Here is a 13,676-nt window from a genome sequence, read left to right on the forward strand (position 1 = left end):
GATCTGAAGTGGGCTCTGCACTGATAGCAGAGAACCGATGGGAGTCTCCAACTCACAAACCATGAGATCATGACGTAAGCCAAAGTTGGACACTCAACTGACTGAGCCACCCAGGCTCCCCCAAAAGGGTTTATTTTTGACTGAACTACCCAAATATTAAGGAGACATCTTCAAAGAATTTATAGATGTGACAGCACTATGAAATTTAAAAATATTATGCAAATGCAAAGCTTTAATAGCCATCACAAAAATGTCATGTGAGGTATGGAGATACTTTTTCAGTGTAAGTTTTATTTTAACACCTTGATTAATGTACAATTTGGCGCTATAAAATGAGCATTGAACTTTTAATGAAAGCTATTAAGGGTGTTTCCTTAGAAAGGGCCAAGGTTCAAAAGAAAAATTTTTTTAATGTTACAAATGCATGTTAAATTACTACTTAAAATGTAGCTCCTGTCATCCCTATGGTATCAAGACAAACTGAGAAGGGATGAAATGACTAGATTTCCAATGATTCTAAATCATTTTTCTCAAAATTAATTAGTTTCATTATTGAGAAAGAATATTACAAATGAACAACAAATATAGGAAATTAAAACAGTAAAAACGGGTGCCTGCGTGGCTCAGTCAGTTGGGCATCTGACTTCAGCTCAGGTCATGATCTCACAGTCTGTGAGTTCAAGCCCCATGTCAGGCTCTGCGCTGACAGCTCAGAGCGTGGAGCCTGCTTCAGATTCTGTCTCCGGCTCTCTCTGCCCCTCCCCCACTCTGTCTCTCCCTCTCTCTCTCCCTCAAAAAAAAAATAAAAACATAAAAAAAAAAAGCATGTGAACCTCATTGATAAAAACAATCCAAATAATTTTTCAAAATGATCTCAGCAAAGTTTTATTTAACAATACTAGTGCTGATAAAGATATGATGAAATATGCATTCTAGTATATCACTGATGGAAGAATGTGAACTGTTTCCACCAATGGAAAAGCATTCTGACAATAAACGAAGAATTTTAATACTGATGCCACTGGATATAGAAATTATAAACTCTGGGGGGGTGCCTGGGTGGCTCAGTCAGTTGAGCGTCTGACTTTGGCTCAGGTCATGATCTCACAGTCCCTGAGTTACAGCCCCACATCGCACTCTGCTGACAGCTCAGAGCCTGGAGCCTGCTTTGGATTGTGTCTCCCTCTCTCTCTGCCCCTTCTCTGCTCATACTCTCTCTCTCTCAAAATTAAATAAACATTAAAAAAAATTTTAATAAAAAAATTGTAATTCTGGTAACTGTAATTTAATATAATATTACATATACAAGGATGCCTATTGTAATAAAAAACCAGAAACCGTCTAAATGTCCAAAACCAGGGGAATCCATAAGGAAAATATCTATTTGATGAAATATTATACAGCTATTAAAACTGATGACTATGAAACATACACAATAACCTAGGAAATACTAGTCTACTAAACAAAAAACAGGATCTAAAATGCATTTTTTCTTATTCTTTTTTCTTTTTCTTTTTTAAGTAGACTACCCCCAACATGGGGCTCTAACTCCTGACCCCAAGACAAAGAGTCACATCCTCCACCAACTGAGTCAACCAGGCACCCCTAAAATGTGTTTTTTATCACTAATACAACTATACAAAGATTAAAGAGAAACACTAGAAAACAAACATTCAAAATATTAACAATGGTTATATTTGGATATAGGTAATTTCTCTCCTTATCAATTATCTCATTTTTCTAATTTAACAAGCAGGTATTCCTTTAATAGTTTCCTTATTTATTTTTTCAAATTTTAGTGAAAGAGAGAGAGCAAGTGGGGGACAGGGGCAGAAGGAGAGAGAAAGAATCTCAAGCAGGCTCTACACTCAGCAAGGAGACTGATACAGGGCTCAATCCCACAACCCTGGGATCATGACCTGAGCCAAATCAAGGGTTGGTTGTTCAACTGAATGAGCCACCCAGGTATCCCTAATATTGTCTTATACAAGTAGTACACAAATATATGAACAGGTTAAAGATTAAAAGACTACAAGAGTATGAGAATAATATGTAACCTTCCCTATCAACAGTCACCCGACACTATCCCCCTTTTCCATCTCTGATAAGTTTGCACTGTGTTTCTAGTAATTAAACATATATAAATGTTTTTAACAAATATTTATGTTAAATATTCAATAAATGATATTTTTATAACGGAAAATTTTAAAGGAGAAAAAAATCACCATCACCAAATTTTCTACTGATGTATTATTATATAACCATGAAAAAAAAGTTCTGCTTAATTTTATATTTTAATTTCTTTAAACTTCAACACTTACAGATTTTTTATTTTGATCAAGCACCTATTATTTATAGACTAAATGTTAGATATTCTATATAATAATGATTATTTTTATTGAGATTAATGAAAAAAATAATATCCATTTTATTCACTAACTTCAAATTTACTTGCTTTGTTTACCACAAAATATATAAATGGGCTAATGCTCCCAAATTAGAGCATTTAATTAAAACATTTTCCCTTTTTATTGGGCTAACATTATTGATTCTTTGTTGGCAACACTTCTGCTTTTGGCTCAAAAGGTTACAGCAGACCAAAATCTAGGTAAAAATCTAAAATGGGCCATAAAAATCTTGAGAACTTATGCATAAATTCACTTTTCTTGCAACTACCTAGATGTAAAAGTGAAAATTAGAGACCCTGTTTTGTTTATTTCTTTGTGGAAAATAAATGTAGTCAATTGAGTATAATTTCCTAATAAAAGCTAAGTAGACTTTGAGTAGATAGGAACTACATGAAAAAACTTCCTATTGCTCTCAGTTTAGTTAGTGTTTCATCAAAACATTAAAGGAAATAATCCCAAAATGAAGATCTCAGGGTATGGACTGATAAAAGCTATTGACTGACAACTCTTGAAATGTGCTACATCTCAAAAATATTTCTTAAAATTAATTTTTTATTCAGAAAAAATTTAAGACTTCCAGAACAGTTATAAGAATAAGAATAGTACAAAGTATACCCACATATTTACCTTTACCCATATTTAATTATTGTTACCATTTTACCCCATTTACTTGTTTTACCATTCTCTCTTTCTAGAATACACACATACACACACACACACGCTTTTTTTAAAAGTATTTCAGAAAAGTTAATATATATACATTCTAGCTCCATGTTTCTAAACATTTCTTAGAATGTTTCCTAAGAATATGGATATTCTCTTACATAACCAGAGTACTGATATCAGCTTCAGTACATTTAACATTGAAATAATTCTTTAATTAGGGCACCTGGGTGGCTAGGTTGGTTAAGCGTCTGACTTCGGTTCAGGTCAAGAGCCCCTACTTCATTCAGATCCTCTGTCTCCCTCTCTCTCTGCCCCTCCTGGGCTCAAACTCTCTCAAAAATAAAAATTAACATTAAAAAAAAAAGGAAATAATTCTTTAATCGTCTCTTTTGTCAACTGGTCTAACAATGTTCTTTATCACAGTTTTTTATATCCAGTATAGGAGAGTTAGGTATGGCTTAGTTGTCAAGTTTCCTTAGCCTCCTTTAATCTAGATCTTTCCCATTCTCTTTGCCTTTTATGACACTGACATTTTTGACAAATCTCCTTTTTGTAATAGAGCATTCCTAGTTCATGGTTTTTCTGATGATGCCTCATGATTAGATTCCAGTTATGCGAATCTTACCTGAAATATAGTATTCTATTAGTGAAACTGTGTCCTTCTCAGGGAATCATGGATGTCCATCTACCATCTTCACTAATAATATTAATTTTAATGACCTGGTCAAGGTGTTATCCAATTCCCTCACTTTATAATTACTAATTTCTCCCTTGCAATATGTGGGAGAGACTTTAAAACAATGTAAATATCCTGGCTACATATTGAAAATGCCCTTAGATTTAGGATATTTTTATTATTCTTGTCTGATCCAATCTTTACCATGATAGCTGCAGGATAATTTCCAACTCCTTCATTTACCAGTTGGAAACCTGGCATTCTATTATAAACAAGTACCCTCTCTTCTACCTTCTCTGCTATCAGCATAGATGCATGAGTTCATTTTCCCTCCAATGGTTTACAATTTGCTACTGTACTTTTTTAGCACTCAAATTGTCCCAAATTTAGCCAGTAGGAGTTACTTCAAGCTAGCTCCTTTGTAACAAGTCTCCACCTGTTTGGGGGCATTTCTTTTCTTACTTGCTAGTGTTATAAGACACTTTGGGCTTATCTTGTACCTATCCTGCTCCCGTCCTAGAACAAGTCATTTTTCCAAGGACCCCAACTTCCTTTCAGTGGGAAGTGGTATAAAAGTCTAAATCTGGGTGCGCCTGGGTGGATCAGTTGGTTAAACATCTGATTCTTGACATGACTCAGGTCATGATCTCATAGTTCCCGAGATCAAGCCCCACATTGGGCTCTGGACTGACAGTGCAGAGACTACTTGGGATTCTCTCTCTGTCTCTGCCCCTCCCCTTCTCACATGCATGTGTGCGCTCTCTGTCTCTCAAAATAAATAAATACACTTTAAAAATATGGGGCACCTTGGGGCACCTGGGTGGCTCAGTCGGCTGAGCATCAGACTTCAGCTCAGGTCATGATCTCACAGCTCGTGAGTTCGAGACCTGCATCAGGCTCTGTGCTGACAACTCAGAGCCTGGAGCTTGCTTCAGGTTCTGTGTCTCTCTCTCTCTGCCCCTTCCGTGCTTACGCTCTTTCTCTCTCAAAAAAAAACAAAACATTTAAAAAAATGTTGTTTTTTTTTTTAATATGGAGCACCTGGTTGGCTCAGTCAAACATCCAACTTCGGCTCAGGTCATGATCTCATATGTTCCTGAGTTCGAGCCCCACATCAGGCTATGTGCTGACACCTCAGAGGCTGTAGCCTGCTTTGGATTCTGTGTCTCCCTCTCTCTGCCCCTCCCCTGCTCATGCTCTCGTTCTCTCTCTCTCAAAAATAAACATACATACATACATACATACATACATACATACATACATACATAACTAGGGGCGCCTGGGTGGCTCATTGGATTAAGCGTCAAGCTTCAGCTCAGGTCATGATCTCACGGTTTGTGGGTTCAAGCCCCGCATTGGGCTCTGTGCTGACAGCTCGGAGCCTAGAGCCTGCTTTGGATTCTGTGTCTCCCTCTCTTTCTGCCCTCCCCTGCTCATGCTCTGTATCTCCCTCTCTCAAAAAATAAATAAACTTAAAAACAAATTAAAAAATAAATAAATAGAAACAAATAAATAAAGTCTAAATCTGGGCATTACATTTGCTTACTGCTACTGGGGTGCTATTGCTTCTTGTCCTTTTCAACAAATAGAGCTAAGAAATCTACACAGGTATGTGTATGGGTATACTACACACATGAATATAAATATATACACATACAAATATATACACATATTTATATGGCCACTTATCCATGCATGTAACACATACATATGTATGTTTTTAAAGTCATAAATCCATACTTACACCTTGAATTATAATCTACTCACATAATATTCTCTTGTCTTCCCATCTATAATTGTATGTGCATATTCCCTCAGTAACAGCACCAGCTCCCAAGAACAACACCATTTACTCATTTTTTCTTAATCCTATTCTACATCTACAGTTGTTTCAGAATTGCTTTGTTCCACACTACCAAAAAGCAAACCTAAAAGAGTTCAGTACTTGTTTGCAATTCTCCTCCATCTCTTATATCCCATCTTGTCCAAAAGAGTATATATAATCAAACACTGTGTTTGCAAAATCCTTACATAAGTTCTTTCATTCTTTTTTGTATACTTTCCACTCTACTCTCTCCTTCCATTGTTAGTAGCCAACTTCATTATTTTCTGGTTTATCTTTTGTTTTTGTTTTTTGTTTTTGTAAATTATGGTAAGCTCTGTTTTACACCAAAGACAGCATAGTATATATGCTTTTTATTCACCTAACATTATCTCTAGAAATCACTCCATATCAATTCACAGGGATCTTACTCATTTTTTGTTATAGATGTATAGTTAGTTCTCTATTATATGTATATACCAGAGTATATTTTAACTAATCGCCTATTCCTGAACCTTTAGATATTTTCCAATATTTTGCAGTTACAAATAATACTGCAATGGATAACTCTATGCATATATATTTTAAGTAAGCTCTATGCCCAATGTGGAGCTTGAACACGACCCTGAGATCAAGAGTTGCATACTCTACCAAGTGAACCAGCCAGGTACCTCTATGCATATGTATTTTTGTACTGTTAGAAATATATCTTCAAGATAAAATCCTACAGATGGGGGTGCTGGATGAAAGAGTAAGAAAGCACACATGTAGTTTTCTTAATATTGCCAAATTCTCCTCCACAGGTGTTGGAAAAGTACCATATTTTGATTCAAAATTATTTGGTAATCTACTGATACCTTAGAAATCCTGGTGCACCTCTTTTGGATTTCAGGTGGTAGAGTAGTCTCATGAAGTTTTGAACTCTCCCTCTCACTCCCGCCCAAACTGATGATTTTATATATTTTTAAATTTTGCAAATCTTTGCAGAAAGGAATTAACAAGGAAAAGTAAGATACTTAAAGTACTTACTGAGTGGTGTTGTGTCTGGAGGTGGAAAATTCTCAGTAAAGTTGACATTACACAAGTCTGTGCTACAGCAGCAGAAACGGTATGTTCCATTCTGAATTGAGGGAGGGGTAGTAGTTACTACACATTCTTCATAGTGACATTCCTGGGGATCTCCAATGTGAGACCAACATCCTACAAATTGGTATTAACGTAAACAAGTTAGGGATTAATATATAAAATTTAAAGAAAAATAACAAATTAATAATTACAATCAATGTGACAGAATAAGTGCATATACATACATGTTATAAAACACTCCTGCAAATCAATAGGAAACACACATTGTTTAAATAACAAAAAAATGGCAAAGTATTAATAAGCATTTCATGGGGAGAAAAGCCACTAATAATGGTTTAACCTCATCATTAATCTAAGAATTACTATTAAAGTAACATTAATATTTCATTTTTATCTATTAAATTGTTCTAGGCTTAAAAAAATAATATACAATTGTAACAAGGTTTCAGTAACACTCCCATATACTCCTGGAGGAAATGTAAATGTATATAGCATTTCTAGAAAGCCATATGGCAATTTTTATAAAGAGCCTTTAAAATATTCATGCTTTATAACTTAATAATTCTACTTCTAGCAATCTATTCCAAGCAAATAATCAGATATAATCAAAGATTTAAGTTCAAAGATATCTACTGAAGCGTTATGTATTATAGTAAAGCTGAAAAACAGTAAAATGTCCAACAACAGAGTAATGTGTAAGTAAATTGTGTATACACAATATGTGTGTATACAATGAAATATTGTACAGAGGTTAAAAATGTTCTCAAAGAATATTTAAAGATATGGGAAAATGTTCATACTATAATTTAAGATAGGGAAAACCGGGTATGAAATTGTTTATACATACCACATCATTCTAATTTTGAAAAATAAGTATACGCACATATAATAAACATAGAGGTACATAAAAAATATACCTGCAGGGAATAAACTAATATGGTAAAAGAGCTTGTAAGAGGATGGAATTGTAGACATTTGTTTTTCTTCTAGTTTTCTATATTTTCTAAACTTCATAGAAAGAAGATACATTGTTAACATTATAATAGGAAAAATATAAAAATAAACTAAAATCTAACTACCTTTCACAAATATGGAGTTTATGGATGAATATATACATGGATATATATTTTAAAACTGTTTTCCTAGAGAGGGTTTTAATCTATGTCCATGTCCTTGTTAGATAAATTTCAATGATATGAAACACAAAGTTATTTCAGGTAAGAAAAGTATTACTTGCCTTGTTTTACGAGGTTTATATCCCCTTTTGATTTCTCCCAAAGGCCATAGCAAGTGCTACCTTTTGAACATAATATTGTTCCATTTTCATGAGAGATTCGACTCTCGCCTATGCCAAGGTCTTGTTGATAGGGATCTTTAAATGCACATAGACGTTCTTGGTTCTGAGAAGCTAAAATAAATAAAAGAATGACAAATTTATTTTTATGACAATCTTAGCAAAGCATTATTTTATGAAATCTTAGTCATTTTGAAAGGCATAATAAATTTTCCACTAAATCCCTATCAAGGCTTGAATAAATTTGTAATTTTATATTTATTCAATAACTTCTTCCTGTTCATTAACTAGCACCAAAGAAGAATCAAACCTGAAAACTGATTTCTCAAAATCAATCCCTTCTTACACAAATTATTCTCACCACTCTCCTGTTAAACAATTTAGGTATGTGAGTAAAGAAATATCATTTTAAAAGTTCATGGTTTAAATTATCAAAACTTCAAAACATAAAAACAAACAATTTAACAAACTAGAGGGCTAAATAATCTTGTAAAATTCTGCAGGACTCACATTTATCATAGTTTAAAGTCATTTGTAGAAAGCTAAACATACATCATTGGGCACAGTAAACTATGGATAAGGAGAGTGACTACCAGTGGAGTACATGGTTTCTTTTTAGGCAGATGGAAACGTTCTAAAATTAGATTGTGATAATGGTTTCACAATTCTGTAAATTTACAAAAAAATAATCCATCACTTAAAATAGTATACAAATTATACCTTAGTAAATTTGTTTAAAAAAATTTTTTTTAACATTTATTTATTTTTGAGAGAGGGAGAGAGGGGGGGAGAGAGAGGGAGAGGGAGAGGGAGAGGGGGAGAGAGGGAGAGAGAGAGAGAGAGAGAGAGAGAGTGGAGGAGGGGCAGAGAGAGACAGAGACAGAATCTGAAGCAGGCTCCAGGCCCCAAGCTGTCAGCACACAGTGACACAGGGCTCAAACTCATGAGCCGTGGGATCATGACCTGAGCTGAAATCAGACACTTAACCGACTTAAGCCACCCAGGCGCCCCTAATATCCTTAGTTTTTAAAACAAATTTACTGGGGCACCTGGGTGGCAGGTACGCAGTGCAGAGAAGTGAACTGGGGGATAGAAAAGCTGAAGAGAAAAGGGAGCTGCTTTCGCAGAGACTGAACAGGGAAAGAAGAGAAAGGGGAAGAGTGCAGGGCATCGGGATCTGTGCAAGAAAAGCATCCCCCCAAAAAGTAGCTGGAGAGAAAGAAAGAGAAAGAGTGAAAACACTTGCAGGAGACTGACTAGGAAATCTGTTCCCAACAATCATTGACAGGGAGAAAAGAGAGGTTTTCAATACCACCAGGATTCTATAAACAGTGGAGCACAAAGTGTGAAGTTTAGGATCTCAGTGCCTGGTGGTGCTCTGGTGAGGAAGTAGGGTGAATCATCAAGAGCAGGCAGTGCCGGTCTGTGGGGTCCATGTGCCACAGAGGGGAGAAGCAGTTTCCTTGCTTAGAGTGCATCTGGTAGAGGTGTTATGGTCTCCCCACAGGCAAAAGTCCCAGTAGACCCCAGAAAACTGCCATATTTACTGATATTGGGACAAAGACGCCAGATTGTGGCAACACCTGGTGCTAGCTGTGTGTTGTGATTTGCCATAATCTCTGAACCTTTGCTGCTGCACAATCACTGAAAATGCTGAACATTTTCTGAGACAAGCTGGAACCCGGCCATCATCCAGTGAGAGACTGTCCCCTAGAAAGTCTGCACAGGTCCAAGCTGCTGGGCCTCTGAAGTGTGGGATTTTTAGACACAACCCCTTCTGGCATAAAACTCTGGAGGAAGGTACCACCTGGCAAATGGACAGCTTGGACACAGACAGGATAGAGGCAGGAAGTGGATAGAGGCAGGAAGTGGATGGAGGCCTGAGACAAAGGAGAGGCGCCTGATCAAGGGTCAGTGAGAGTGCGAAGTTCCTGCACCAGAGACTAGGAAGCTGGGTGAGCCATTACCACCTCTCCCATGATGTGCATGCACACATCCATAAGCGCACCACACGGATCCATCCCAGTAAGCTAAGCAGCACCACTTCAATGGAGAACGGAGCCATTACATCAACACCTGCCCAACTACACCCTCCAAGCACATCCCCAGAAGACCAACAGAAGTCACTCCACCTGCTTAGTGTATGGACTATAGAGTGATTCATAGTTTCAGTTCCAGGGGAAACTGGATATAAGTTCATTCAGTTTTCATTCTGTTTGATGGTTCACTTATTTGTTCATCTTCTTTGCTTCTGTTTTTGCTTAAGTTGTTTTCTTCTATTTCATTTTCTTTTATTTTATTCTATTATATATATATTTTTTTATTTTTAAGTTTTATCTTGCCTTTTTTTCCTATCCTTTCCCTTCTTTCTCTACTCTATCAAGCTTCTTTCAATAAGCAGACTGAAACATATCCAGGATCTAGCTTCCTTTATTTGATTTTTGTACTGTTTTTAATTTTTTAATTTTAATTTTTTATTAATACATTTTTTTCTTCCTCCAAAATGACAAACCAAAGGAATTTACCCAAAAAGAAAGAACAGCAAGAAATGACAGCCAGAGACTTAATCAAACAGATATAAGTAAGATGTCTGAATTAGAATTTGGAACCAGGATAATAAGAATACTAGCTGAGGTTGAAAAAAGCATAAAAGACACCAGAGAATCCCTTTCTGTGGAGACACAAGAAACAAAATCTAATAAGGCTGAAATTAAAATGCTATAACTGAGATGCAATCTTGAATGGATATCATGACATCAAGGATGGGCAAAGTAGAGCAGTGAATCAGTGATGTAGAAGATAAAATTATGGGGGTACCTGAGTGGCTCAGTTGGTTGAGCTCCCAACTTCGGCTCAGGTCATGATCTTGTGGTCCGTGAGTTTGAGCCCCATGTCAGGTTCTGTACTCATGCTTGGAACCTGGAGACTGCTTTGGATTCTGTGTCTCCCTCTCTCTCTGCCCTCCCAATTGTGCACTCTCTCTCTCTCTCAAAAATAAATAAACATCAAAAAAAAAGAAGATAAAATTATGGGGAATAATGAAACAGAAAAAAAAAGAGGGCAACCAAGGCAAAAGATCATGATTCAAGACTTAGAGAACTCAGTGACTTATTAAAAAGGAAAAACATCCAAATCATAGGAGTCCCAGAAGATGAAGAGAGAGAAAAGGGGGCAGAAGGTTTACATGAGCAAATTATAGTGGAAAACTTTCCTAATCTGGTGAAGTACACAGACATCAAAATCCAAGAAGCACAGAGAACTCCCATTAGATTCAACAAGAACCAACCATCACCAAGGCATATCATAGTCAAATTCACAAAACAGACAAGACAAGAATTATGAAAGCAGCAAGGGAAAAAAAGTCCTGAACCTATAAGGGAAGACAAATCAGATTCACAGCATATCTATCCACAGAAATGGGGCAGCCTAGAAAGGAGTGGCAGGATATACTCCAGTGTGCTGAATCAGGAAAATATGCAGTCAAGAATTCTTTATCCAGCAAGGCTATCATTCAAAATAGAAGAATAGATAAAGAGTTTCCCAGATAAACAAAAACTAAAGGAATTCATGACCACTAAACCAGCCCTGCAAGAAATTTTAAGGGGGGACTCTTTGAGTGGCAAAAAGGCAAAACAAAACAAAAAGACCTAAAGCAACAAAGACTACAAAGGACCAGTGAACGTCACCAGAAACACCAACTCTACAAGGAACACAACGGCACTAAATTCATATATTTCAGTACACATTCTAAATGTAAATGGATTAATCAGGGAAATACAAATCAAAACCACACTGAGATACCACTTCACAATAGTCAGAGTGGCTAAATTAACAACTCAGGAAACAACAGATGCTGGTGAGGATGTGGACAAACAGGAACTCTACTGCACTGTTGGTGGGAATGCAAACTGGTGCAGCTGCTCTGGAAAAGAGTGTGGAGGTTCCTCAAAACATTAACAATGGAACTACCCTACAACCCAGCAATAGCATTACTAGGAATTTATCCAAAGGATATAGGAATGCTGATTCATAGGAGCACATGTACCCCAATGTTATAGCAGCACTTTCAACAAGAGCCAAATTATGGAAAGAGTATAAATGCCCATCAACTGATGAATAGATAAAGAAGATGTGGTTTATATATACAATGGAATATTATTCAGCAATCAAAAAAAATGAAATCTTGCCATTTTCAACAATGTGGATGGAACTAGAGTGTATTACACTAAGCAAAATAAGACAAAGACAAATATCATGATTTCATTCATATGTGGAATTTAAGAAACAAAACAGATGAACAAAGGGGAAGGGAAGCAAAAATAAGATAAAAACCGAAAGTGAGGCAAACCATGAAAGACTCTTAATACAGAGAACAAACTGAGGGTTGTTGGCAGGGTGCGGGTGGGGGGATGGGCTAAATGGGTGATGGACATTAAGGAGGGCACTTGTTGGGATGGGCACTTGATGTTATATTTAAGTGATGAATCACTAAATTCTATTCCTGAAATCACTATTATACTATATGATAACTAACCTGGATTTAAATTAAAAAAAAATTTTTTTAGGGATGCCTGGATGGTTCAGTCAGTTGAGCATCTGACTTCGGCTCAGATCATCATCTCACAGTTCATGAGTTCGAGCCCTGCGTCAGGCTCTGTGCTGACAGCTCAGAGCCTGGAACCTGCTTTGGAATCTGTATCTCCCTTTCTCTCTGCCCCTCCCCCACTCATGCTCTGTCTCTGTCTCTCTCTCAAAAATAAACACTAAAAAAAAAAAAAAAAAGGAAACTTTGGAAATAACCTAAATGTAAAATATTTAAAAAAATTTTTTTTAATCAATATAAAGCCAGAAACAGAAATGTTCAATCACACCTTATGCTGAAGGAACAACCAATCTATTTCAATGCTAGTTAATCTTTTTCCATATACATAATCTGATTTAACTAATTCCAATAGAATATTTGCCACATAACTTATCAGTTAACAAATATTTATCAACATTGCTGAGAATACCAAAGAAGTAAAAAAGGTTATCAAAAGCAACAGCTAATCTTTATTTGGTTTCTTAAAGTTGACTTTCCTAATATGTTTGACTAGTCAGAATAACAGTCTAATGCACATGACCAATATATTTATTACTCATGGGCTTCTGACTTATTCAGAAGAAGAAATAAGTGAGGTAAGATACACATGAAGATAAGGGTGTATCTTATTTTATATACTATGGCTTAATTCACTAGCACCTTAGCACTGGAAATAATCTGTGAAAATAATGTTTTCTGAACCTACAAAACTAAGCACCAAACTCTGACGAAAAAATAAAAGAGCCAAGAACTATATACCCAAATCCATTTAGACACATAGACCTGCCATATTTATCATAAGAGAAGCACCATCAAAGTATTGGGCAAGGCAAATAAGATATTCACAAGTAGGTAATATAGAGTTCTACCCTTCAAGCATCTTACATGATCTGTTTGGAGATACACAGTAATTACTGATTTCAATAATCACAAAGAATACTTACTAAAAATAAATGTAACTTGATTTCCACATTTAAAACCATTTAGGCAGTCTTCTATGAAATATTACTAATATCAACTAAAGAGCCAGAAAATAAAGTACAGCCTATTTATAAAAACCAATTCTAGGACATCAGTGTAATTATGATTCTACCATATTTCTGCAACATGTAGCCACATATTCAAAGTCATTTAATGACAAG

At 36.0% G+C, this 13,676-nt stretch overlaps 1 protein-coding gene across 1 annotated transcript in view; it reads right to left on the reverse strand.

Moving 5' to 3' along the window:
- The window catches only part of BMPR2 (bone morphogenetic protein receptor type 2), a 199,580-nt gene that overhangs the window by 78,138 nt on the left and 107,766 nt on the right, over positions 1–13,676 (reverse strand). The window contains exons 2-3 of the mRNA XM_019436577.2: positions 7,896–8,066; positions 6,602–6,772 (exon numbers count right to left, since the gene is read on the reverse strand). Coding sequence (XP_019292122.1) covers positions 6,602–6,772; positions 7,896–8,066 — 342 coding nt within the window. The remainder of the gene's footprint in view (positions 1–6,601; positions 6,773–7,895; positions 8,067–13,676) is intronic.

This window comes from Panthera pardus, unplaced genomic scaffold (assembly GCF_024362965.1).
Source record: "Panthera pardus isolate Hobbes unplaced genomic scaffold, ASM2436296v1 HiC_scaffold_10, whole genome shotgun sequence".
Taxonomy (NCBI): Eukaryota; Metazoa; Chordata; class Mammalia; order Carnivora; family Felidae; genus Panthera; species Panthera pardus.